At 45.5% G+C, this 27444-nt stretch overlaps 3 protein-coding genes and 1 long non-coding RNA gene across 15 annotated transcripts; all 4 read left to right on the top strand.

The window, feature by feature from the left end:
* The first annotated feature begins 400 nt into the window (after positions 1–400).
* Positions 401–3398, top strand: LOC147966515 (F-box/LRR-repeat protein At4g14103-like). Its single transcript, XM_087530855.1, has 4 exons — positions 401–1041; positions 2314–2734; positions 3000–3152; positions 3237–3398. Exons 1-4 carry the CDS (start codon positions 401–403, stop codon positions 3396–3398), a joined length of 1377 nt encoding a protein of 458 aa, XP_087386981.1.
* A 5124-nt stretch (positions 3399–8522) lies between these two features.
* Positions 8523–11309, top strand: LOC147966514 (F-box protein At5g03100-like). Its single transcript, XM_087530854.1, has 5 exons — positions 8523–8814; positions 8896–9481; positions 10092–10109; positions 10957–11165; positions 11271–11309. Exons 1-5 carry the CDS (start codon positions 8632–8634, stop codon positions 11307–11309), a joined length of 1035 nt encoding a protein of 344 aa, XP_087386980.1. The 5' UTR covers positions 8523–8631.
* Positions 11310–14620: 3311 nt separating this feature from the next.
* Positions 14621–19044, top strand: LOC125515234 (uncharacterized). 12 transcript variants are annotated; one of them, XR_007286887.2, is made up of 9 exons: positions 14621–15252; positions 15360–16677; positions 16766–16834; positions 16971–17096; positions 17170–17471; positions 17571–17658; positions 17977–18155; positions 18574–18648; positions 18820–19044. It is a non-coding gene; the product is annotated as an uncharacterized LOC125515234 (long non-coding RNA). The 12 variants fall into 12 exon arrangements; XR_007286884.2 differs by having other exon boundaries at positions 15345–16677; XR_015608962.1 differs by having other exon boundaries at positions 14621–15485; positions 16235–16677.
* Positions 19045–19566: 522 nt separating this feature from the next.
* On the top strand, positions 19567–24614 carry LOC125512899 (protein neprosin-like). The gene is made up of 7 exons (XM_048677967.2): positions 19567–22314; positions 22421–22507; positions 22720–22932; positions 23096–23293; positions 23419–23466; positions 23604–23750; positions 23846–24614. Exons 1-7 carry the CDS (start codon positions 22195–22197, stop codon positions 24215–24217), a joined length of 1185 nt encoding a protein of 394 aa, XP_048533924.1. The 5' UTR covers positions 19567–22194; the 3' UTR covers positions 24218–24614.
* The last annotated feature ends 2830 nt before the right edge of the window (positions 24615–27444 follow it).

Below are 27444 nucleotides of genomic sequence, written 5' to 3'. Positions count from 1 at the left end.
CCGTGCAAGTTTTCAATGACTTGAGACTACCAAACATGACATATAGTGATTAATTCATTGCATGCAATGCTATTAATTAGCAAAAATACATTAAGTTTTCTCGTTTTCCTCTCCATCTTGATCGCGGTGCACAACGTAAGATGACTTACACACCTAGACAAAGAGAGTAATATTTTTTAAAAGTCATCGTTTTGGGTGACTAGGACTGTGGTTGTATCCCAAGTTCCCAACCCATCCCAGCACCCAGCAGAGGAATCGCATTCGTGGCAGCGGTCTTCCCGTATTCCACACCCGTATGATTTCTCTTGGGAATGAACGGGGCGATAATGCGCGCCGGGAATTGAGATCGAGCGACAGCGCCCAACCCTCTGCTCTCCCCTCGTGGTTCAAATACCGTAGGATGGGATGGAATGGGAGGAGGCGTGTTCCTCTCCCACTTCTTCCCCGCTACTGCCGGCAGCCGGAGCTTCCGCGGAGCGTGACGACGGGTCGTACTCCGGTGAAGTTGCAATCTCTTTCTTTTTCTCTAGACCCCGATCATCTCTGCCACTATCACTTTTCTCGTGTTTCTGCTGATTTTCATTCCCGCTCCCGCAGCACCCTCCACCAGTTCGACACAATGGGCAAGAAGTACTCTGCTGGCGCCGGCGAGAATCCCTTCCGCGTCCTCCCCGACGACGTGTTCGAACATATCCTGTCCTTCCTGCCGGAGGATGATGCCCTGCAGACATGCGTGCTCGACACCCAGTGGCGCGACCTCTGGAGGCGCGCAACCAGCCTGCGCTTCGTCTACGGAGACTGGTCAAGCAACGACGATGGCAGTTCCATCTCCAATGCCGAGCGTTTCTGTCAGTTGGCGAAGCTCGTAATCCAACTCCGGGGGAACTCACCTCTAACCGACTGCGAGATCAATCCCTGCGTTGATGAGGACGGTGGTTACAATTTCAGACAAACCAAGCTCTTGATCCAGTACGTTCTCAAGTGCGGGGTTGAGAAGCTCTATGTTTGGGCCGGTGATTATGAGGACGAAGACGAACCGTTGGAACTCAGCAAACGTCTGTCTCCCCGCACCTGAGAGTTATTTACTCAAAACCACCACATTATGGGCTAGGGTAACAGATCGGTACCATATTTGAGGCAGGGCACAAAAAACCATCAAAATTGCGCCTAATCTGTAACGCGGAGCACTGATGCTCAAATTTGGTCACGAAAACAGCGGATCTGACCGGTTGGGCCCACCTGTCGGGCTGATGTGGCATGCCTACGTGGATAGTTCGCTGAGGTGGCTGGAGGACCCACCTGTCGGCCTCTCTCTTATTTCCCCCCTCTCTCTCCCCAAGTCACCTTCTTCCTCAACAGCCCCGAGACAAACAGACATATCCAGCGCCAGCGGAGCCTTACCCCGGTGAGCCACCCAACCCCGACGAGCCTCCCCGCCGCCCCAACCACCTACCATCTGCCTCCACAAGCCACTGGCCTGCGCGGATCCATCCCTAGCCGCACCTCCAGCACTTGTCCGGCCCAGATCTGGCGAGGATCTGCCATGTCGCCCAGATCGCTGCCTGGCGCTAGCGCTGAGTCTGAAAGGAGCGCGACTGCAGGAGATCTCGCCCCGTGTGTTCTTGCTTCTGCCGTCGTTGGCTGCTGCTTGCCTGCGGGTGGTCCTTCCCCTCTCCGCCGCAGCGACCTCGCCGTGGTCACCACCCTGCGACTGTCCACATGAGGGGTCATGGATAGCAGCGGTAGCTCGTCTGCCTCTCCGTCGAGCGCAGGCGGGGTATGTGGAGCAGCCATGGAGCATCAGCGCGGTGGGCGTTCTCGCGCCGGTCCAGAAGGTGGCCCGCGGATCCGCCGGCGATGGCGATGACGACGCAAGGTCGCACGCCCGAGCTCAGGGAGGTGGCATCGGAGGATCTCAGGAGCGGCGGCGACTAGTCTGTCTCTTCATGGAGTGCCGGTGGGGGGAGATAGTTGGGCGCCGCCGCTCGGGCAAGGATAGAAGGGGAGGATGGCGGCATGGTCGCCGGAGCAGAGAGAGATGCAGAAGCGGGAGATGAGGAATAAAGAAGAAAAGGGGGGGATATGTGATGCTGACAGGTGGGTCCCCCGTCCACCTCAGCATTTTGTCCACATAGGCATGCCATGTCAGCCCGACAGGTGGGCCCAACCTGTCAGTTTCGCTGTTTTCGCTAGCAAATCAGGCAATCAGTGCTCTCCGTTACTCATTAGGCGCATAGTTGGTGGTTCTTTGTTACCTGTCCGAAAAGTGGTACTAAGTTGTTACCCTAGCCCCAAATGTGGTGGTTTTGGGTAAATAACTCCGCACCTGAGGATCATCAAATTTTATTATGTCACGATGGAGGATTCCTCACTGGATTTCTCGGGCTGCCCAGTATTAGAGAAGCTAACAATGGAAGATTGCGGCATTTACAGAAGCATATATTCCAAATCACTAGAGTATCTGCGCTTTACTGGGAATTGTGTCTTCTCTCAGGATGATCGCATTCATATTCATGCCCCGTGTCTTATCTCTATCTCGCTGCTATGTGATGGAGTTCTCATTGATGGCGGCTTGACACCTTCGCTTGGAATGATGCCATTACTGAAAAGAGCATATGTTAGGCTTGGCTATTCAAGCCATGATTCCAGTAAAAGAAACCAGGATAATGTGTGCTTGCTTCTGGATGGATTGTCCAATGCTGTTGATTTGGAACTGAGTTCTATGCCCGAAGTGGTATGCTTTGCACCATCTTTCTAGCTCTTGTTGTTATTTGAGTATTATTTAGATAGATCGTTAGATCTGCATACCTTATTTTCATCACCACAGTTTGCTAACTTTATCTTCACATATAGTAGCTTGATTGGATAAAATGTGAGTCTAGGGGTCTATGGTGAATTATTTCCTTTTCCTAGTTTTGAAATTAAAATAGTTAATTGAGGTCGTCCTTGTATTTTCTCTTAGAATCTCATGGTTTCTTTTTCATTTGCAATTTCTCCAGCTTATCTACAGATGGGATTTGAAATGGTGCCCTAAATTTGACAAACTAAAGACTCTGGTACTCAATGATTGGTTTAAGGCTACTGACCTAGTTTGCCTTCTCAAACACTCTCCAATTCTTGAGGAGCTCACTCTTGAGCTAGAATCCAGTCAGGTGTTTAACTAAAATATGTTGGTGTATTAGTAATGGTATTATCTTGGATGTTTTTTAGCTTCATAAATGTTTTGTATCTTGTAGAAATTTGTAGGAACAACAGGATCCGAACAATCATTGGAGTGTGCGCCCCACTTGGCTGTTACCATTGAATGTAAAAAAGATGATAAGCGTGTTCACAAAATTTTGAAGGTCTTGCGTGCTTGCGGCATACTTCGTAAGCAGATTAGCATCTATCACACTTAATTAGATTGTAAGTTACCTTCATCCATATTTGGTATCAATTGTCAGTAAGAATGTATGACTCCCTTACTACTTGTTCTAATATATCCATTGTAACTACACATCAATTAGGATGTATGACACCGGAATCCATCCATATTTTCTGTTAATTTCAACACAATTTAGTATTTGGTAATTGCTGGTGGCACTACAGTAGGTAGCACTAGCAGAGACATATTTCTGATGTGCCCATAAATCTGTACCATCCATGCAAAAGTGTTGTCTTTTTCGTCCTCTTACCTTTTTATTATTTTCAATTCAAAAGTTTACAATTGTCCTGCTACTATATTTAGTTACTAATGAACATAGTAGCTCTTACTAGTTTAGCTCCTCGTTAGTGGGTAGAATGTACAGTGTAGTGCGAAGTGCTCCGCATCCATCCAGTATAGGTACACATAATTAATGTGTAGAAACAGAATGTACAGAATTAACAGTGGTTAGAATGTACATTTTACTGTTGTCCGAGCCTGTTGTTGGTTTGATTAACAGAGATCGATAGCCAAATTGCATGGATTCGAACGTGAAATTTTGAGTCTCGAGGCCTCTTTGAATTGCCATACTTGTTTTGTAACAACTATAGAAATTTGGTCAGCTTGCAGCATAGCTCCTCTACATCAAACTGCAGTCTAGGGCATTTGAAATTTCTGTCTATGCTAATTGAGGACAATTTGGAACCAAACTTATTGTGCCTTGTCTTGTGCAGTTTCCATTCGCTGATAGCGACCAAGATGTGTGCTCGGTACTGATGCTCGTTTGAAGACTTACTCTTTCTCTAAAGAACCATCTGTAATGGTGGTGAGATGTTGGCGGTTTGCATGTTACCATGAAGTTTAGTTTCTCTAAAGAGACGGCTGGATATCTGTCTTTGGTTTGTTTGATGCAACTAAGCAAACTGGTGTTGAACTGGGAAAGTTGTTAATAAATCATGGTCAGAACATTGTTATGTTTTTATTAATGGAAATTGGAAGTGCATGGACATATTTGTGTTATTATATTGGTAACTGAAATGGTGTTCATATTATATTCTTTAGATCACAAATATATATATAACTGAATTGTGTGCTTCGCAGAATTTTAGCTTTTGTGCATGTGTTTTCCGTTAGATCTCACCACCCAGAAATCATGGATGTCCATGCATGTGTGCTACTGCACTTGCTTTCCTGGCTGTTAATAAGAGAATAGTCTTGGTATGTACAGTGGCATCGGTGGGTTATCATCACAAGACACTCTAGCTGAGATAGCTTTTTTCTTGAGGAATAGTCGAGATAGATGTTATTCATGGATAACACGGGACTTGTATATTTTTGTAGTTCCCTATGTAGGACCATTGCAATCTGGCCATGCATGGCTTGACATTGTAACTTGTGAACTCGGTGGTGAGCCCGTCAAAGCTCCCACGCAACAACAAGAAGCCCACGTGATTCAGACCTCTGTCTCCCTCGTCCTCTCCGGTGAGCTCGCCAAGCATGCCGTCTCCGACGGCATCAAGGCAGTCACTAAGTTCACCTCATACTAGGCCGCCTTGTTTGACATAATGATGGTGCTCTCTTGTATTTAGCTCTGGACTGTGTTCTGACCATGTAAGGATTGTGGTCATTTCGGTCCAAAGAAATAGTCATGTTGCTGCTTGAATGTTCGGCGTATGCCTGAATTTCACCTCAGATTCTTTGGTCTGAAACTTGGTGTCTTTGTTCTTGTCCTTGTCAGTCTCTGTCTGCTGATACATATTAAAAAATAGAGGTCTCTGCGGATACAGCTTCTGAATTTGCATCTCAAATTTGATATCTGCAGATACATAAGGGCAGGGGTTGTTACGATACTGGCAGCTGATGTTTGACACGATTGAACAAAAAGATCAGCTCAGAAATTACTCATAATTGGAGAAATCGTTCAACCACATTTAGTTCTCATGTTGTTTGTTTTGAAAGATCTTGTCTCATGTTGTGGAAATGCAGTTTATTTCCACTTTATGTTCCACTCGGTAGAATCTCAACTGATAGTGGATAGAATGCATCCACTCGCCCGTCAAGGACAAAGCTGATTTCTCATTGTTTACAATGTTGTCCATAGCCTGCTGTAAGTTTGATCAGCAGACTGATGCCAGATTGCATGCATGCCATCCTATGGCGGGAACCGGATCCTCTAACATTGTGAAGAAAAGTTAGAGAAGCTACAATACTCTAACTTTCCTTCTTTTTATCCATATAATTATGGCTAAAACGACTTAAATTAATTTGCAAATTGATGATCTACTGTGTACATTTATAGTAATTACATACAAACAAATTGATGATGAAATAAAATTAATTTTAAATTATCTATATTTACAGTAAATACCAATGTTTTAAATAGCGGGCTATGGCATTTAGCAGCGACCCTTAAAAACAGCTATAGATGGGCTATAGCGGGGCTATAGCGCCAAATTGTACATGAAATCATTTAGCGACAACACCCTCAAACAGCTATAGCGGGGCTATAGCCGGCTATTTAAAACTATGGTAAATACCAACAGTAAACAACCAACTAATTATCTACTAACGGTCCCTAACTTCCCTTCTTCATTTTACACTAGGCAAACACTATAGCACGGTGACTTTCCTTCACAATGTTAGAGGATTCAATTCCCCTATGGCGGGCGACTGATGGTTGCTTCAGTAGTTGGCGGCGCGAGATCAGGGGCTATCCCCTTCCCCTGTTTGGCGTGCGGGACCCTCTGGCCGGGCCTTACTCCTTTGGGCGCGGTTCTTGGTCAAGAGGGTGCGGCTGGGCGTGTGGGGGCAGTTCGGACGAAATACCTAGCCGGTCATGTTTGGCTGCGTTGACGGCGACGCCGGAAGGCGTTGTTCCCCTCTTTGAGGTGTCGGTATATATGGACTGTACCAATGAGACTTAGCAGTGCACGCTTCTCGCCTTGACCATAGGATGTCTATTCCTACAGGAAGTGAGAGGAGGGCCATCGCTCTGTTGCTTTATTTTACCAAACAAAAATGAAAAAAAAACATGTCATAAAGTGATAGACCGGGGCAACATCATTACCGTTGAACGAATCATACCGGGGCAGCACCCTGGACACGCCATCGAACTTCATATTTGACACCCCCACATAAGACGTTGGAGGAGGAAACCATACCCGCCATCCACGCACCACGAGCCCAGCACACGCTCCGTCTTCCAAATGTTGTCGATGCAGACCATAATCTACACCCACTCCTTGACTACCTCCCAAGCTCCGTGCCGACGTTGGAGCAGACGCCATCGCAACGGCGGAGCCCGAGGACACATGTCCACCAAAAGGATGCCCCCGCCGCCACAACATTCCCGCTTGAACAGGCTGGTTCCCAGATCCTTCACCGACAATAGAGACGATCACCTCACCGGAAAAGAATACGGAGCTTCTTTATTCAGCACCGTCGCCGAAGCGAAGACGTCGAACGATCCAAAACCCTAATCTTCGTGGACCCTAAAAGCTAAAGCTAAATTGATCTACACGCCAGGATCCGGCGACCCCCCTCACCACCGATGACCAAAAGGTCACCGGCGGAGGAGAGCCGCCCGAAGATGGCGCGGGAATGAGCGGCTCTCCTGATCGCAGCGGCTAGGTTTCGTTACAGGAGGAAAACGACAACGCAAGGGTTGCTCTCGGTATTCCCTGGGAGCTTAGAAACTGTAGTGATGCAAAGAAGACGTAAAAATGTTGGAGTGAGTCAATTGCAAGAAACCACCACATTTGTGGCTAGGTTTACAGAAAACCACCAACTCGTTAATCCGTTGCAAAAAACACCGCAAAATCACGTAAGTCGTTGTAAAAAGCACTGATCGGGTGATTTAGCCCGTTTGATCGCTTTCTGACAAGTGGGACCTGATTGTAAGAAGCTGACCTGGTAACAAATTTATATACACACCCCTGAAATGAATAAATAAACGCAATCCAATCCCCCTGTCCCGCAGCCGCCGCCACAACCTCCCGCTGCCTCCCGGCGCCGCCCTGCTCCGCCAGCCGCCGTGGCGTCCCCAGATCCCCAACCTCGCTTGACCTCATGACTCCCTCCGCAGCCGTGGGCCATCAAGTAGCCCAAGGTCGACCCCGCCGTGAGGGCGCTGCTGCCGCCACATGATTGGTGGTGTGGTGCCTGTCAACCCAGCGAGGCACCCAGCTAGGTCATCGACGAGCCTCGATACGGGCCGACAAGTAGATTCCAGAGGAAATCGACGGAGCGCTGCGAGAGGAGCTGTACGGGGCGTGGTGACGGCAAGAGAGGCAGGCCGAGCAGCAGCCGGCGATGGGGGTGTCGAGGACAGAGGTGCGGCTCCACGGGGGCGATGTGGGGACGGCGGGAGCAGCTTCGGCGAGGGCCTTCTCGTGCCAGTGTCATCCCGCAGGCCACCTTCGGCTCCGCCACTCCTGCTTAGTTGCCAGCGGCCATCTTGCAGCCTTGGCCAGCTTGGTGAGCAGCGCTCCTACCCAAGGAAGATGATGCAGGAAGTAGCAGCACAAGCATGCCCATGCACGCATGCAAGCAGGAGCGACACACACTGCCGATTAAATCTGGAAGAGCTACCGCGGGCTCAACGGGATCTCATCGGCGGCCGAGTAAAGATGCAATTGACGCTCACACTTGTCAGAAAGCTCAGGGAGGGGGGTGTTTGCATTTTTGTTTTACATTGAGGGGTGTGTATGTAAATTTGTTACCAGGTCAGCTTCTTACAATCAGGCCTCACTTGTCACAAAACGATCAAACGGGTTAAATCACCCGATCAGTGCTTTTTGCAACGACTTAAATGATTTTGCGGTGTTTTTTGCAACGGATTAACGAGTTGGTGGTTTTCTGCAAACCTGGGTAATGGTTTCTTACAATTGACTCTGTTGGAGTAGACCTGCATTGACGCATGGAATTACGTGCACCCGTAATTGACTATCTAATTACTCCTTCGTTAAACTCTTTCGATCTGTCAATCTTCCTGCCCGATCTCGTCTTCTTCTCCCGCAACACTGAGAAGTGAGATGGTTTCAGGGCTTGTCGCCGTCTTGCTTCGCTCGGAGAACTGACCGCCCAGCCCAGGACTTCCGGCGGCGGCAGGAGGTGAGACGGTAATCTTGTATTCTTGCCTATCTTCTCCTTCCCGGGCCCTCTCGCTCTGCTCACCTCACCATGCCCAACAACCTTGCAGCTCCGGCGCGGCTAACCTGTTCGACGCAATGCACAGGAAGTTTAGCGACGGCGAGGACCGCATCGGCGCGCTCCACGACGACGTCCTGTTGCACCTGATGTCGTTTCTTCCGTCCCAGGACGCCGTGCGCACGTGCGTGCTCGCCAAGCGCTGGCGCACGCTCTGGAAGTCCGTGCCCACGCTGCGCATCAAGGACGACCCGGACGGCTACCGCGTCTGCGAGTGCATGGACGAGACGGACCACGATGGCATGGATCAATTTGACTATGTTGGAGAACGGCCCGCCCAAACACGTTTCGTTGACGACCTGCTCAGCCTCCGCGACCCGACGCCGTTGAACGTATGTGACATCCGTTCCGTTTTCGAGGATCTGGATACTTGTCGACACAATGACACATCCAATTTCAGACGCATCGAGCAGTGGATCCAGTATGCTTTGTCGCATAAAGTTCGGGTGCTACGTGTCGTTGCCTCCTCGTTGACAACCAACATGGCTCTCATCTCCTCGCACCTGAAGAGGGTAGAGCTTTGTTACATGCAGTTTCAAGGCCCTCTGGATTTTTCGGGTTGCCAGGTCCTAGATGTGTTACGGATGACAAGTTGTAGCATCTATGCTAGTATCTTGTGCCCATCATTGAGACATCTTAGCATCAAAGGAGGGGTTTTTGACTATGATACCCGCCTCCGTATTGCTGCCCCAAATCTCATTAGCTTGAAACTAGAGCTATATCGGGGTCTGGCTCCTTTGCTTGATAGCATGCCATCACTACAAACAGCGTCGTTCGAGTCTGTAACCGATAAGTCATGTAAAGAATGCTCTTGTGATGTGGTTCTGGAGGGCTTATCCGAATTTGAAGTTAACAGCAGCTCATTATCAGGTATATATGCCCCCATTTTTGGTAACTCCTATTGTTGTTAATAGCAGCTCATAATTATCAGGTACGTAGGCCCATTATCTGTGAGTACAAGCACATTGAACAATCTCATTATTTGCATTGCATGTTTTCACCGATTTCACATGCTTAAACCTTGATGTTTCTACGAACGTGTCTGCTCATCATGCATGCAGCTACTTGATACTTTAGTCATGTATATACTATATACACATGTATTTTTTTTAAAAAAAGGAGGATGACCCCCGGCCTCTGTATCTGGGAGATGCATACGGCCACTTTATTGATTATTCTCGAGGACCTTACAAAGTATTACAAACAATATACCTGAATCCACCATCTTGGCAACATATGCCATTACTCCTATCCATATGATGAAGGGGTGCTAGCTGGGCCACTACCCAAACCACTCACCTAAGCCTAACATATAAAGCCGGAAGCCCCAGCCGAGCCACATACCGGGTCTGGGGCACAATCCGGTCAGACGCACTCGTGTGTCGTCGCTGCCATCTTCCACATGTCCGTCTTCAGATCATATTGAGGCTTCTACCTTATCTGGCCACTCTGCCATCGACGCCCCCATGACGCCAGACAGCTTCCTCCTCCTGCACGAGTCCATCTCCGCGCATCAGACGCCGAGTCTCCACAGCACCATGCCGCCGAGATCCGCCACCATCAATGTGTAAGATGAAGCACCGCTCCACCAAAGTCGCCGTCCTCTAGTCCCTCGAGTCCGTGTGCACCTCCAAGAATGACGCCCCTGGGAAACGACACCAGAGAGCCGCCGTCATCCGATCTACTGATCTAGGGTTTCCCCCGGAGGTAGCAGAGAGTGTCCTTGAACATCTCCACGGCGATGCCTTCAGGAAGGGAACGACGCAAACAGCGTCGCCATCGCCGGCCTTGGCAATAGCCAATAGCAGGTTTTCACCCAGATCAGATCGAAGATCTACATCTCTCGTGCACGGGTCGCCGCCGTCCTTGCCGGGATCTGGATGATCCTGCTTGCCAGATCTCAGCACGGAGAAGCCCCCCCACCGAGACCCGCCGGCCGAGCAGGGGAGGCCGAGGCCGCGCCCACAGGTCAGATCCGCGATGGATCCAAGCCCGCGCCGCCGCCCCGGAGTCAGCCCCGCGCGCAGTCGTCACCGCCTGCCGAGGCTCGCCGCCGCGTGCCCCGTGCCCCGCCACCGCTCGCCGAGGCCTGCCGCCGCAGGACACCGCCGCCTGCCGCCTAGATCCGCCGCCCGCGGAAGAAGGGGTGACTAAGATTAATTTGTGAGCCATCTTTCTGAGTAGAACAGAAACTTGCAACATACAAATTGGGATGTAAATCTCGGTATCTCGTAACACTTGATTACTATGAAAAATGAGAACCAGCAGAAGTTTTCAAAGAGCACATATCTGTGTATCGCACGTACCTATGTATTCCATAAAGCATCATGTACTTATGGAGTTAGATCTTAAATTGTTGTCTAACCCTCTTCATTTCGTGCAGGTATCTATTTTCAGAGTGGATTTGAAATGGGGCCCTATGTTTAGCAAGCTAAAAACACTGTTGCTCAATAAATGGTGTGTGGCTGATGACTTCACTGGATTGGTTTACTTTCTTCAGCACTCACCAATTCTAGAGACGCTTCTGCTTCAGCTTGATCTTCGAACTTCCGAGGTATACACATTCTCTGAGTATCATAGCTTTTGTCTTTGAAGTTACCTTTTGTTGACTTACAAAAGACATTTTGTTTGCTGCAGAAATATCATTTTACAAAAACAGATGAAAGCCGTAGCTCAAGGGAACAAAGCTATAAATTGAGGGGGCAATCATCTCTATCGCAACATCTCAAGGTAGTCAAAATTATATGTGGCGCCAAGAAAGATGTAATAGTTGACCGTATTTTAAAGATCCTTTATACCCATGGAGTACCTTATGATTAAATTGACATCAAATAAATCTTCTGTTCTCATGTAAGTAACCATTATAATATTTCATAATTATTACATTTCGGTAGTCAGCCTATACATAACATACTTAGATAAAAATCTAACCTAAGCAGGGCCATTAATGTTGTTTTTCATCGTCGTCACCATTAGGTGCACATGATATTTAATCAACACTGGGGAAACAACTAGCCAACTAGATCTGCCACAGGTGCTTGTAGCTATATCAACATCCAACATGCCCATGCACTGCAATAGAAAGCATAAGTTCCTGAACTTCATGCTGGATTTGCAAAGCTAGCTAGTCTGTGCTAATGTATGTAGGCAGTACGGAAGGTGGAAGAGGCTTACCTAAGGGTAAAATTTTCAGTGGGACAGTTTGGCGAGTTGCTCTACGGCCTTTTGATGATCAAGTAAGTGGTTTAAGTGCTAACCAAAAGGCAGCTTGTCAAATCACTCCACAGTATGAATTAAAAGTTGTGCTCAGTTTCATGTTAATAACACACCCTCCTAGCTTTCTGATAGCAAGATCAAGTTGCATTTCTATCCATCAAACCGAGTGAATTTCTAAAAGTATGCACTGCATTTCTTCTGGAAGTTTCATGTGATCACCGTGTCCTTTGGTGTTAGGCTAGTCATAGTGGGGGGTAATTTAGACTAGTGTCATGCATAAGACACTAGTCTATGCTACTACCTTCATAGTGTAAAGTAGCATTGGAGTAGTATTATAGACGATTGCATTTATTAGATTGTAGACTCATTTTGCTTTGGGTTGCGTTATGTTACAGTAACATATTATGTTACTCTAAACACCCATCTCCTCATTAACTACATATCACATAAGCAAATTTGTCTTGAAATGCGCTATGTTACTTGCTAAATTACTCCCACTATGACCAGCCTTATATGCAGGCTTACCTTCCGAGCTGGGGCTTGTAGTTCAGCTGGTCTACTTCATCCACAGTTATCCGGACTTTATTTTGCTGGATCCGGTACCGTTTATATCTAGCAGTGTCCAAATCGTATGATCTCGGTCACATTCCGCTAGAGTCTCCTGGCGCGGCTTCAAGGGCCTTATCAGCTGGCGAATCACCCAGAATAGGGGTGTGATGGAGCCGTTCGGCCACCTCACGCTGCTCCCGGGTGAGGGGGTGCTCATCCACTGGGTCCCCATCGACTGTAGCAAATGGGCCGGCTGCCGCCCGCCTACGGCTTGTCTCAGGCGGTGGCGTACCAGACATAAAGACTTCTTCTACGGACGACAGTGATCCGCAGGTCTCATCTCCCTCAGAGGCGAACTCCAAGAGAGGAAAAATGGACTCATAATTCATATCCCAACGAGGCGGCTCAAGGAACGACAAAACTGAGGACGAGGTTTGTTGGATCGCTTTCGGTGACGACGCGGCGCCAGGTGCGCCGACTGCTATGATGATGGGAGTTGCAAGCTAAACACCACTGGGGCATTGGCTGTGTAGTGAATGCTACCCCGTGTCGGCAGGTCGACGCTATTCAGCGAGGCATCCGGGTGCCACGCCGATCCATCGATGGGAAACTCAAGCTCCCCAAAGCGGATGTTGCCAGCCAGAACTAAGGATAAAGCCAACTGCACCATATCATCGATATACGCTTGCCCACGGTGGGCGCCAACTGTCATGAATATAATCCTGACAATATTAGGGGGAAGGAATGTAGAGGCAATCGTATCTACCGAACTGTGCAGTTGGGAGTATGCTTAAGGTTTGTATAGGTTCAGGCCCTCTACGGTGGAGGTAATACCCTATTCCTGTGGTGCTCTTAACTCTTGGCGTAAGGTACAATGTGTGGATGTTCAACCTCTAGTCCGAAGGTTCCTCCTGTCTTATATAGAGTGCGCCAGGAAAGGTAAATAATGGGCTGGTAGTAATGTTATTCATGGCCTTAGGTGTGGCCGACTGTTTCATGACATTTACTACTGGTAACTACCGTATTTAACTAGATTATACCATTGTTGTGTAACTTCCATCATTATGACATTGTGACCAAGAGGTATCCTAGGTAGCCGCTGATTCGTTGTCCAGCCGGCTGCTCCTTTCGTCTTCGACCGACTGCTAGTGCTCGGCTAGCGGGAATTAGCGCGGTCCTGAGTAACCCTCCTAGTCCTCTTGATGGGTTAATGATGACGCCCCTTGGCCCATGGTTTTCTGAGCCGTATCTTGTATAGTTCATGGGCTTCCAGCGGGCCTTCTATATATTTGGGCATACCCTGTATTTATAACCCTGACATTAGGAGAGATTTGACGCATTTGCTCATGACACTCATAAAGAGTCAATCAATTAAGATTGCATCAATTTCATGAAAGAGCGGATCGCTTGCGGATTCTTTCCCTCAGGAGAGATTTGTTGCATCTTGGCATGACACCGAGGGAGAGTTAATCAATTTAATCAGATTGCGTCCCGGTTTTTGGAAAGAGGGGATTGCGTTCAAATTCGTTCCCTCGGGAGAGATTTGATGCATGTTCTCACAACACTCATAAAGAGCCCATCAATTAATAAGATTGCATCCAATTTTAAAAAGAGAGTATTGCTTCTAGATTCTTTCCCTTTAGTAGTAGAGATTTGGTTTTAGTGGGAGGAATAAAAAATCTAGTGGAACGGGGTGGTGGGAGGTGAGGCAAAAGAATACAAACGAAAAAGATGGTGGTGGGATGTGAGGCTAAAAACCAGAAAAAATTAAGCCATTGAGGGGAACCTACCAAGTCCCCCTTCAGGATTCGGTGCCATGTGCCCTCTTGGCCAAGCTCAGCCACCGGCCGCCGACCCGTGCTGAACTTCTGATGTCGGGGCGTTGAGGCAGAGGCCGTAGTGCCGCTCCTCCGCAACCCTGGGCTTCCCCTTCCAGGAGGCGACAAGCGCGCCCTTGCACGACTTCGCATTGGAGTATTCGTCCGGCACCGTGGTTCTCCGCATCAATCTAATCTCTACTCCTAATGTCTCAGTTGGTAGGTCGTGTTCCGGGTTTTATTTTCGTCCCATCTATTATGGTCTTTTTTTGGTACTTCTTTGGTACTTGCTCTCACCTCCCGCTCAGCCGCAATTAACCAAAAAAAACCCTCCAGCCAAGTACCCCACCCGCCCCACGCGCCCAATCTCCCGTCGCATCCAACTGACCCGAGCGAAAATAAACCAGCAAAAGAAAGCCGGCGGAAATTAACCAGCGAAAAAAATTGCCCCACTCTGCGCCCTGAGCTAGGTTTTGTTCCCTCGAGCGAGAAACAGTCGCCAGACTCTGTGCCCTCCTTCGCCCGCCGCCTCCCTTCGTCCCTTCGCCGCCCCACTCCATCCGCTCCTCCTCTCCCGAGGATACGCAGCAGCGTCCGCCGACGCCGATCCGGGCAGACGCGACCGTCGTGGATCACGAGGATCTGGATGATGGGGCGGCAGAGATGGCCACGGATCTGTTACGGCCACGACGGCGCCGGATCCGCACCCGCAGCATCCGGATGGAGGCCGGCGACGAACCCTACCCTAGCCGTCAGCATCGGGATCCAACCCCTGCTCTCGGTGCCGGGGCAAGGCATATGGGGGTGCTTGCTGCCGCGGTGGACCTCGACGCCGGCGACATCTACAGCATCTCCCTCCCGTCGGGCTGCAGGACCTGTACGCCCAAGGTACACCACGGAGCGGAGCAACATCTGGGACGCGTCGCCCTCACCCTGCCCGAGCGCGTCGCCTCGCCGCCGAGGGCCCAAGGCTCCAAGCGCGCTGCAGCAGCTCGTACTTGCTTAGGATCAGCGGCGCGGTGAGGAAGAACCACAATGCCTGGACGCGTTTGACTCCTGGTAAATCTCAGCGTCTCGAAGAATCAGCAGTACCTCCTGTTTCTGTTTGCGATGGTAAATTGGAATCGAGACTCAGTTTGGTGTCGCTGAAGTGGTTCGTATCCTAGCGACCGGGATCGCGTCCCCGACATTCCACTCGTCGACCCTGACCCTCGATTCGGGACGACGAACCCGGTTCGAGGGTCGCTGCCTCGTTCCCCGATCCCGGCAACTACGGTGCCCATGGAGGATAGGTATTGCTTCATCTTCATATCCAGTATTTCTTCTGGTATGTATCCGATTCGAGCTGCAATTTTTGTCCAGCTACAGTATCATTCTCGTCATAGGCTAACCCCATTTCTCCCAGAACTCGCTGATTGTAGTATCCCGGATTTCCTGACGCAGTCAAGCTGGAGCCTCATCCGCAGCCATTCCCGGATTAGACAATGCACTGCTCATTTTTTCCATTGTATTTTAGTTGCTCTTGATGTTGCTAAATCTTTAGTCATACATCTATATTAAACTGATGTTGAAACACCTTCTCAAACCAATGAGTATATACTTCAAATCGCATCTCACTTTCATGTCTCTTGTGCTACGTAATGGTACTGGTTATTGCCATTGAGAAATTAATAGAAAAGGAGTTTCCTGGTTGAAAAGAGAAATAAATGTTTCTATGATTTCCTGTTTATTTGCTTTCATATTCTGCTACACTTTTCCTCTTAGTTATAAAACACACTCAAAAATCTTTTGTTCTTTTCCACTACAAACACACTCAAAAACCAATGAGCTGAAATTAAATGTATTTCTAACTAAAAGAGAATCAGAATTCTTGGAGCTCATACAGAAAAACAATTGGTGCTCAAACTTGTGTGCATATAGCACCAAATTTTGCAAGCATGCAAGACTTTTTGTTTTTTTACTATTTATTTATTGTTCATGGGGGTACCATGGAGCGATCAAATTTAATGGTTTTGCATATTTGTACACTTCCCCTCTGTAGATAGATACACGAAAAATTCGTCATTGGTTATACTCCATGGTGATAGCTCAACCTCATTTCTGAAATATTTTGGCACAGACGGCTATGACAACCTTGTACAGATGGTCCATCAAGTACACCCAACACCTTTTTTTTCATTGTTCAACATTCTTTGTAGCATTAATTTCTGACAACAGCTAGCTTCCTGGATCAGGAATATGCAAGTTTTCTTATACAAGGTACTGGTCTCAGACACTGTTGTATTCTCTACAGAGTTTCTCATTCTAAAAGAAACTGCAACTATGCAAGAGGTTTATGCCGAAGATTCTTATATTTGCAATTCAAGTTTTGGATATTAGATAGATACTTTATCAAACTGTCCGCCATTTACTTGGAGGTTGGAAATTTTTTTGTTCTTTAAGGAGACTATGTACACCAGAGGAAATCTTCTGTAAATGTTTTAGGTAAACACATCCTATTTACTATTCATACATTGTACCTTTCATTTTTCTTTTGTTTTCATATTTAGTGCTTAAATGACACAACCTGCAGGCATATCCGTGTCGTTTGCTACAATCTACATATATGTGGAGAGTGGTCGGTCATCTGGGGTTGATCCTGGTAAGAATTCTCAGAGATGCTTGGAATACCTGTAGGATGACCATGCTAGAGACATTACTAATTACATTTTAAATAGACATTATATATTATAGTGAGGATAACCCCAAAAGCTGATAGTGTGGTTTTGTTGTGCCAGTTGATTATGAATCAGCATGAAGAGTTTGGAAAATTGGTTGCTATGGGCATGGTGAAATGTGTTTGTTCCACTTCGATCTATTTTAACATCTTTATCTTGGTTAGGGTTAAGGGGGCAGTGATGAAGGTAACACTATGAACTCACGCAATTGAAATAGTCATCACCTTCATTATAATAGCAAATTTATTTTTCTTTGTAGGACCTCCAAAGCAACATAACCAACCATGTGTGATGAAAATAAGGGTAGGTGATTCGTTTCTGACCTCCATGGTGCTGCCATCCTCGGCCACCTGGCGTGAAGGAGCGAACTCGACGATGAAATCGGTGACAGAGAGAAGCCAGTCGATCTCCTTTGTCTTATGTCGTTTCATTAATATTGCTAGGCTGCTGACAGTTATTGTTCAGAAGGCTGATTGTATATTGATCGTGCACTTTGGCTGGCTTTATCCCAATTTAGGATGTTCTTATGGTGCTACACCAATGTACATAGGCTATTACAATGTATGTTCCAGTAGCCTGATTATTCAATATTAAATAGTAATTGTTGCCATTTTAATTTTTTATACATCTAATTTTTCCAGTGGGATATGTTCATTGCAGGGAGATATGGAGGAACCAAAAGACCCAGAAGCTTCATTAAAAATTCAGGGAGGAAACTTGTTTGGCATTTGACGAAATTTTGTTAAAGGCAAGTTGACTCTTTCACTCACTTACCTTGTTCTTTTGGTCTGGATTACTTCTCTAACATTTAAAAAATCACTACTGTAAGGTTTTAGCTATCCTATTGAGTAAATCTCAATCAGTGTTTACATATACATGGCTGGGATAAACATTATCAGAAATAGGTTCATCTCTAGATGTGAGAGGGACAAGTTTCTATAGTATCCTAAAATGAAAGCTTCAAAAATACTTAATAAGAGATCCAATCCATTTTTTCAAAATAGGTGAAACAATATGTTGTGGGTAATAATTTACCGCTGAGAGCATTCCGCTAATCCTATTTCAGGCATGGCTAGAGTGTGTTACAACTAAACAATTTATTGTGCTAATACTTGGAGATCTGGATGCACACGGACAATGAGCACATGTTATCCTCCAGAAGTTGCGCCACATGTTACCCTGATGCATGACAAAAGTGTAGCATTGATCTCAAAGTTGTGCTTGCAATTAACATCTACTTTAATGGTAACATATTCTAGAGCATATCCTTATTTTTTTTAGATTTTTGTTAAAAGTATATCCTATTCATTTTGGGTGATCCTCTTTTCTAAAGATGGAGATTGAAAGGAGGGACAATTCTTATCCTTAGTATCTTCTTGCGTCCATTATCTTTAACCAGTAAGGATTATTCATAGCTTAAGATGACCAATTTGTTTTCTTTAACCAGTAAGGATTATTAATTATTGCTAACGTCTTTTATCACCCAATACATCGCCTATCACTATATTCTGATGATTTGAGACATAATGGGGTACACATATTCTGATGGTTTATCTAGGAGTATGTGATTTTTTGACAGTTTCCCAGCAATTCTACTTTAGTTTTCTTCTTTGCTTTTAGGTATTTGTATGATTGATCAGAACTACATACATAACAATGCCAGGATACAATATAAATTCACATTTTCAAGGCTAGCACATGGAGCGGCAAAAGGGAGGAGGAGCTACCACGGTGGCAGGTAACTCGCGGATGTTCTGAAATTAGTGTAGAATAAGCCTGACTCTATAAGAAAATACATCGGACAATTAGAAAACAAGGAACTGAGAAAAAACAAGAAAATACAGAGACCAAATACTTGCTTGACTGCAACTCTGCAAGACTAAAATTAACGAAAAGCTATATTTTTTAGATGAACAAACAGCTAGGCCAGTTGAGGAGCGATCTCCAGCAGCTCCCCGGTCACTAGAGGAGTCAAAGATTGTTCGTTGAAAGACGGACAAGTGATCTTGTCTGAAAGGAGTAGCGAATGCTGATGTACGTATATTTTTCGTTCAGTGTAATGGAAGTGCAAATTTGTATATACTTTACTGGCATTATTTAGTGAATTTGATCTTATTTAATATATTGGATTTTATACTGTGTTCTAATGGTGCCTCAGATATACTTTTTACAAAAGAAATAAGAAAGTACGAAAAATAAATAGCATACAATATACATGTCTAGCATAGTAACCGAGGTGTAGCATGTCTGCATGTGTTGTATATTGGAGTTTGGTCATGTAGAGAGAAAGGAAGACATGAGGAAAGCTACTGTCTTCTTGCAATATGCAAATGGATGAGGAAAATGAAAGCACGTTTGCTATTTGGTAGTTGCTTGAAATCAATTGTAGAGCAAGTCAATTTCTAGAGATAAATATATGAGGGGTAGAGTACCGAGCTTGACACGGGAAGGCCACGGTTGGCCCCGACATCCTGATGAGGGATCATCAAGAACGAGCTGGAGCAAGCGATGAAGTGGCTCACCACAACGTGACAAGCAGAGACGAGGTGGAGGCCTGATGGTTCCGGGTGTTGGGTGGGTTGTCGGTGCCGGAGAAGAAGTGTGTGTGTGTGTGTGTGTGTGTGTGTGTTTTGGGGGGGGGGGGGGTGTCTGAGGAGGGTTCAACATGAGCAATGAAGAAAGAAAAAGAAGAAGAAGACCGCTCCAAAATCAAGTGATGATTTATAAATTATCATGTAACTTCATCGGGAAAATTATCATGCTGGAACCGTGTTTGGTGGCTGCTACGACCCTTGCAGATGAGAGGCCCGATGGTGACCATGACTGGGCAATGTTGCGAAGGGTGATGCGGATGCTGGAACCAACAAACGAGTTTGCTAGAACCGACTACTACCTGAGTTGCAACCAGGCTACGGAATGTTGGAACCTTCGTCGATGAAGTTGCCACCGTAGATGCTTTCTGGATGCTGGAACTGGCAAAGGATTTTGCTGCATCCACGTCGCGACCTTGGGCGTAGGAGCTGTCACCACTACCGGCGGTGTTGCGACAACGGAATGGAGCTACAATCATCGTCGGCGATTCTATAGTGGCGGTGGGAGGGGGCATTTCTCCTGTGCGTGCTGCAACGACTTCATCGGCATATTTCATATCTGAAATGGCCAACATGACGCAACAGGAAAGGAGGAAGAGGGAAGAGTTGCGACGATGATGAGGGTGGCAAGGTGCGACCTGCGGCGAGGTCGGTGGCTGGTGAGGGTGGCTCATGAGGGGCCACGACCCACACTGGGCACGTGCATGAGAGGAGCGTTGTTAACGCAGTGCAGGAGACGTCTCGCGATAGGAGGCAAGGGTGGAAAAGGGTGGATCGCAACCGTTTGGATGTGCTCGATCTAACGACTGGTATGCATGTTTGAATAGTACTTATGTTACACGGGGAGTAATGTAGAATGAAGTGAAACATGGAGGACATGACATCGTGGCAGAGTTAGCTGAGACATGCCAGGGGCGATGTTGAGGCCGGTGGCGGAAGAAATGGCCAAATGGGGTTCCTTAGCGCTAGCGAGGAGGCTGATGGATTTCGTGGAGCAATGCAATGCTGCAGCAACAATTGGGTTCCATTTTCTGATGGAGAAGAACTGATAAACAATGTGTGTACGGTTGGTTTGTTCATCCATTTTATCCTTTCCTTTGTTCATTCATTTAATCCTTCCTTATTCCACTCAACTCAGATTCATTTACTTTTGCACTTACCCATGGTTTAATGGATCGAGAAATTTAGCGACATTACTTGCAACGAGGAATATCATCTTTTTTTAGTAAAACATGATCATGATGAACCAGGAAGATTTTTAAAGTGCCCGTGGCAACGCACGGACATTATAAATTGATTTTTGAAGCACAAAACCACAATAACAGTTGGGAGGGCTGCTTTGTATCCTACGACCCATACCCACACCCGACCACCATCTCCCATTTCCCTCAGTATCACGACCTGATGCGATGTTGGCAGCGCAATTAGTCGGAGGAGGCCAGCGGTGGCGATGACGGATCTGTGATGGGGAAAGGTCGCTCGTCGCCGTGGCACCAGCAATTCCACGATCGCATAATACCCGCATGTTGATGACCTCCAGGACTCTCCGGCCTCCTCCCTCTAGGTACCTCTCCAAACTCTAACCGTTTCTCAGGTTCGATTGTTAGTGTAAATTTCTTTCTATACATGTGAAATTGGAAGTGCATTATGCTTATGTATGCAATAAAAAAATTAAAAGGCCCGTGGCAACGCACGGGCATTGTACTAGTTAATTTACATGTGGTGCTCCTTTTTGTCTTCTCTTGGCATGTCACTAAGGGAGAGTCAATCAATCTAATTAGATTGCGTCCCGATTTTTGGAAAGAGGGGTTTGCGTCCGAATTCTTTTCCTCCAGAGAGATTTGATGCATTTGCTCATGACACTCATAAAGAGTAAATTAATTTATAAGATTGCATCTAATTTTAAGAAAGCGAGAATTTCTTATGGATTATTTCCCTTGGGAGAGATTTACTACATCTTGGCATGGCACCGAGGGAGAGTCAATCAATTTAATCAGATTGTGTCCCAATTTTTGGAAAGAGGAGATTGCGTCCGGATTCCTTCTCTCGGGAGAGATTTGACGCATTTTCTCATGAGACTCATAAAGAGCCAATCAATTTAATAAGATTGCATCTGATTTTAGAAAGAGAGGATTGCTTCTGGGTTCTTTCCTTTAGAAGTATAGATTTGGTTTTTTAATGGGAGAAAGAAAAAAAATCCAGTGGGAGGGGTGGTGGTGGGAGGTGATGCAAAAATACAGACAAAATAGATGATGGTGAGAGGTCAGGCGAAAAACACAGACGAAATTAAACCGTGAAGGGGACGATACCAAGTCCACCTTTAGGAGTAGAGATTCTGCATTGTACAAAATTACAAATCATACCTAGCTAGCAGCTAGTATGTGATAATATGCTAGTTTGTCTCTTGAGTGTATTTCATAATGATATATACTCTCCCAATTTGCCATAGTATACCCCTCCGAGTTATTTGTATATCTCAACATATGCGGTATAAATTGCTTTTAATAGGGACATTTTGGTCATTAAACATTTTCTAGCCAACTATATTCAGTGGTAAAAAAAAAAGACCAACAGGTGTTGTGTGAAATTGAGGAAGTACTGTTCCCGGCCTATATATAAGATGGATCCATCGATTGGTTGATCTCAGGTTTCAGTCAGAACACAAAAATAATATAGATTCAGCGACACTGGCAATGACCTTGCAGTGGTGCTCCTTATTTCTGCACTTAGTTTTTGTAGCAGAGCTGGCACTGGCCGTGGTTTCTGATGCCGCGGTACAAATCGATCCCAAAGACATTAAGATGACCATACAGGTACATATGGTCTCCATCTGATAATTTACCTTCTCTTTTGATTTTGTTCTGTTTCTGACATGCCATTGTATCTATGTGCATACCCCTGTATGTATGCATGTTGCAGAGCAAAAATGGTGAAACAATCGATTGCGTTGACATCTACAAGCAACCGAGCCTGAATAACCCATTGTTAAAGGACATCAAACACGAGGTTTATGATCCTTAAATAATGCATTTAAATAATTAGCCAGTGAATTTTCTGGCAACGTTCTGCCTTTGTCCTTCCTATCCAATTTTTTGTGCATACATAGTACACACCTTTTTTTCTTTTGAAACAAGTGACGCAGTGTATAGATTAAGAAGTGGATCTATAATTCATCTACAAACTTGTGTACGCATGACGCTAAAGCTGGATGCATGCAGATAATGAGAGATATAGCCAGGGTCGTGGCAGAGCAACAAGACGAGGAGACGCATGCGGCGGCCGTGGAGCAGGAATGGCACAAAAGCACAAGGCAGTGCCCCATAGGGAGTATCCCCATCCTAAGGGAGAACCCCTCCATTCCTGACCGCACTGGTCTTTTGCCAACACCGCTCCATGACAATGACAATGCTCCTCCGGGCCCCAGACCCAAGGTCTCTCTCTTCTTTTAAGTTTGTATATACACTTTATAGAGTTTGACTTGACATAAATCTGATACCCGAAGTAAAAAGAACCGAAGAAAGTATATTTTGCACTTGCAATTTGTTGATCCCGAGACAAGTTAAGTTGTGGCCTTGGGTTTTGATTTTGGTGCAGATTGCTATAGCGATTGCTGCGAATGGGCCGTACAGTGGAGCTTATGTACTGCTGCCGGTGTGGAAGCCGGCACGCGTCCGCGACTTGGAAAGCAGCGCGACCTTTCTAGTCATGGCTGGCACCGTGAATCCTGATTTCAACCCTTCACCCGGCGTGTTACCGCCGGACATGACCAACCAGATAGCCATTGGCCTCTATGTACGTACACGTGGGCTGGCACCATGGCATACATACATACATATAATTAAGTTTTTTAGGGTAGTAGTATATGTTACGACTTAACATGATCGATAATAAGAACGTATGTGTCTGTACGCATCCAGGCTCATCCCGGAGGAGACCATAATCCTGAGTTAAGCATATACTATACGGTGAGCGTACGCTGTATGAACTATATATATATATATATATATATATATATATATATATATATATATATATATATATATATATATATAGTTATCTGAATCTTACATGATCTTATTTGACATTTTTGAGATGTATATAGCCCGATGGCGGCAGGACCGTGTGCTTCAACTTGAACTGCGGAGGGTTCGTTCAAACAAATAGAGCCATCGTCCTCGGTGCTAGCCTCGTCAATGGTGCATCCGGTGTAAATGATCATGTACCGTACGTGCTAGTCAGTATACACAAGGTACGTGTACATAATGTTTGGCAAGAATTATTGTTTGCATTTGGGATAATGATGGACAGGTTGATTGACCACTAGTTACACTAATGAATGTGCAGGACCCTGCTGGGCCTTGGCACGTGCTGGTGAACGACACGGAGCTGGGCTACTACCCTCGGCCCATCTTCCCATGGATGTTCCCGGAGGCCGCAGCCAACTTGGTGGGTGGCTCTGTGTTCAACAGATGGCCCGGCGGTAAGCACACCGACACCGTCATGGGCAATGGACGACGGCCCCACGGCGACGACAAGCCTGCTGTTGCTAAGGGTTATGTGGCTGTCAACCTCGCCGGAAACCCTTTCAACGACATTCCCGACATCATTGTCCACGCTGCGCCCAACTGCTATGATGTCGACATACTCGGCCAAAACAACGACACTGTAGGCATCAACGTTGCATTCGGTGGATCCGGTGGAGCCAACTGTGCTTAGCGACCCGCCTAGCTAAGCTAGCTAAAAGCGCTGTTTACCTGCATGCCTGCACAAAAGCTTCCTAGCTAGTGGGCAGTGCGTTTAAGAATTAGACGCACAATTTAAGAGATAAAACATTTTGAATATAACATATGTATGAAAATGAAAAAAACTTTCGGCTAGGACAAGTGCGCATATGCAGCGCGTCATTTGTCGTAACCCCACAAAGTGAAAGTGATCCTTGAAAGAAGTACTCCATGATTTCGGCATAACTCTGTCCTCTCCCCGATCCATCATACAGAACGGGCCCACATGTACTGCTCACAATACCGGACTTCATAACCGGCCGTATTTCCCCAGAATACACTGAGGCACATATCCTCAAGCATTTACCTTTGTCACAGATAACGCAAGCATCTATGCTGGAGCGCCATAGATCCACGTCCTAAATGTGTTTTCTAGTATATAAGAAATGGTCTACATTTTATTTTGTGTTTTGAGACATCCAGTGTTTTATGTACTCTTCCCTGCTCTATGACAGTACATAACAAAATACAAGGAAAAGGGACAAAAAAGGCCAAGAGTCCAGGCCTGGACAACAAGATGCTTGTTGGAGTAGAAGGAAATGAAAAATACCTGAATCCAGAAGCCTGATCGGGAGGCTGAAGGGAAAAGCATGGTTGAACATCATGGTATACACACTATTGGGTCTAAAATATAACTTTTGCTAAAATAAAAATTAGCTAAAATGGTAAACAGAAAACACCCTAGTTATAACCCATCATTTATATCTCATGATTTTATTTTATTTCCTGGAAAAGATAGTTCACGCCAAGTTCATTACTTCTAAAATAATGAACCGCAGTGACAAAGTTTCAGTCATACCCTCCCTCATGTTGCAAAAGAAGTTGGGACTTTAAACAAGGCACAGACCTTCGCAACCAAAGTGAAAAACGAATAAATGACAATGGCTTCATGCACTCGAAGTTCGATAGTTTCACAAAATTCAAATGAGCAGTACTGAGAGCGAGGAAACCAAACTATATACATGAGACAACAGCTGAGCTATGTATTCAAGCCCCCCCCCCCCCCCCCCCCCCGCGTGCACATATCATTAACGGAGGACAAAGCTTGATTAATACACAATACAATGCACATTATTCTAATTAGATACACATTTTAGGACAAAAATTTAGAACAAACCTACCATTAGTTGGTCTTGAATACACAGGCCAAGTTGATGCGCACCGCGTGCATGCTCAAGCTAGAGGAGATGCGGATCTCGAGCAGCAACAAACCCCTCGTTACTTGCGTCCAACAATGTATCATACCCATGCGCAGTGAAACCGCAAGGATCATGCTCCAGAAGGAAGATCGTCAAACCTACCCGCGACGTAGAAACAACGATGGCGCATGCTCGGCGGATGGCCGGCCTTCTTGGCTCCACCGCGGTACCATCTCCTCCTTTCCATTGTCGCCAAATAGCGAAGTAATGGACTATGTAATGGCGATCGCCAGCCTCACGCCTACCAGCGTGCACAATTGTGCCATGTCATCGACGGTGACGCGACACCTTCATCTCGAAGCACTATGCAGGAGGGACGATGTTTGTGTCAATGTCAGCCCCAAGAAGACAAGCAGCAGCCAGATGGCCATTGTTGAGCCAACAACGTTGAAAATCTGGTCCACGGACTTGAGATCGTATCCTGTTTATAGAAGGCATCATTTTCAAGCTGGTTTGAAAGTAGTAAATTAATAGTAACATGTCTAATAATCTTTTACATAATAATAAGTCAAACACTTCATTATATAAGCTAAGAGCTATTGAAGCATAATATGAAGAGTGCACACACAACATTTAGAATTCAAATATAATCAAAATCTTAGGATAAAATTTGCCAGAGAACGTCATTACGGGTATGCATCTTAAGAAAAGTCAAGACATACCCATGAGACTTAGCGGTGCACGCGTCTCGCCTTGACCATAGGATGCATATTCCTGTAGGAAGTGAGGAGGGTCATCGCTCGGTTGCTTTTGCTACCAAACAAAAATTTAAAAGATTAAAACAATGTCATACAATGATAGAAAAGCTGATAGAGTCAACCTTAAAAAGAAGTGGCAAGCATCAAACTAATTTTTTTAACTAATACTCCATCCGTTTCTTTTTAGTCCGCATATAAGGTTAGGTCAAAGTCAAACTTTATAGAGTTTTACTAACTTTATATTAAAAAATATAATCATTCACAATATGAAATCAATATTATCAGATGCACCATGAAACGTATTTTCTTATTATATAGTTTGAGTATTGTAGATGTTCATATTTTTTTATGTAAATTTGGTCAAAATTTGTGTAGTTTGACTTTGACCAAATCTTATATGCGGAGTAAAAAAAAATGGAGGGAGTACTAATTCAACATGCCTTAGCCATGTTCTTGTCAAGACAAGCATGGGTTGCATTGCAACTCTATGTGCACAAGTGCTCTTAGGTCCAAAGGCGGAGGTACGTACTTTTAGGGGGGGGGGGGGGGCAAGCCTTGAAGAGAACTTGAAGATCTGTTTTGAAGGACTTAGATGAGGAAAATTTAGCCTTTTAACCCCAAGGTCTTCCGGTGACAATTGGTTGTGATGTGATACTTTCATCTCGACGGGACGATGTTTGTCTCAACATAAGCCCTAGGAAGGCAAGCAGTAGCCCGATGCCCACCTTTGCCGCACAACGTAGAAAATCGGGTTCACGGACTTGAGATCTTTCCTATTTACAACATCTCCAAGGTGGTACGAAAGTGGTAAATAAACAGTAAAATATATGAAGAACATATTTTCAAATACATGTTTTGAACATTTTTCCCAGTACATGATAAACATTTTTCAAATACATTTGTACATGTTTTTGAATGGTACAAAACAATTTTTACATTATACAAACGTCTTTCAAAAAATGTCACAAACATATTTTTGAAAATGTGAATATTTTCTAAATATGCCAAGACCTTTTTTTGAATGGCACAACATATTTTTTCAATTTTGTAAACTTTTTTTACATTGTATAAATATTTTGTAAATGCCACAAATAATTTTTTGAAATGCGTGACCCATTTTTGAAATGTTATGAACATTTTTTTATGCTATCAACATATTTTAGAAGTTGTGTGCACAATTTTGATACACTGCATGAACATTTTTCAAACCCACAATCAAATGTTGTGAAAGTAGTGAACTTTGAAATATATAGAGTATTTCAGTA

The sequence above is a fragment of the Triticum urartu genome, chromosome 6A (assembly GCF_056163025.1).
Source record: "Triticum urartu cultivar PI428250 chromosome 6A, HENAU_Tu73, whole genome shotgun sequence".
NCBI classification, from domain to species: domain Eukaryota; kingdom Viridiplantae; phylum Streptophyta; class Magnoliopsida; order Poales; family Poaceae; genus Triticum; species Triticum urartu.
This window is presented reverse-complemented; position numbering and strand designations above follow the sequence as displayed.

What these genes read in the sequence shown, in the direction of transcription:
- LOC147966515 (XM_087530855.1), top strand. Translation starts at nt 401, where the DNA reads ATGGGATGGAATGGGAGGAGGCGTGTTCCTCTCCCACTTCTTCCCCGC. An exon ending in GAGGACGAAGACGAACCGTT is followed by an intron (nt 1,042 to 2,313) that starts GGAACTCAGCAA and finishes TGGTTTTGGGTA; the next exon opens with AATAACTCCGCACCTGAGGA. An exon ending in TGAGTTCTATGCCCGAAGTG is followed by an intron (nt 2,735 to 2,999) that starts GTATGCTTTGCA and finishes CAATTTCTCCAG; the next exon opens with CTTATCTACAGATGGGATTT.
- LOC147966514 (XM_087530854.1), top strand. Translation starts at nt 8,632, where the DNA reads ATGCACAGGAAGTTTAGCGACGGCGAGGACCGCATCGGCGCGCTCCAC. An exon ending in AGGACGACCCGGACGGCTAC is followed by an intron (nt 8,815 to 8,895) that starts CGCGTCTGCGAG and finishes CCCGCCCAAACA; the next exon opens with CGTTTCGTTGACGACCTGCT. An exon ending in TTGATCTTCGAACTTCCGAG is followed by an intron (nt 11,166 to 11,270) that starts GTATACACATTC and finishes TTACAAAAACAG; the next exon opens with ATGAAAGCCGTAGCTCAAGG.
- LOC125512899 (XM_048677967.2), top strand. Translation starts at nt 22,195, where the DNA reads ATGACCTTGCAGTGGTGCTCCTTATTTCTGCACTTAGTTTTTGTAGCA. An exon ending in ACATTAAGATGACCATACAG is followed by an intron (nt 22,315 to 22,420) that starts GTACATATGGTC and finishes TGCATGTTGCAG; the next exon opens with AGCAAAAATGGTGAAACAAT. An exon ending in CTCCGGGCCCCAGACCCAAG is followed by an intron (nt 22,933 to 23,095) that starts GTCTCTCTCTTC and finishes ATTTTGGTGCAG; the next exon opens with ATTGCTATAGCGATTGCTGC.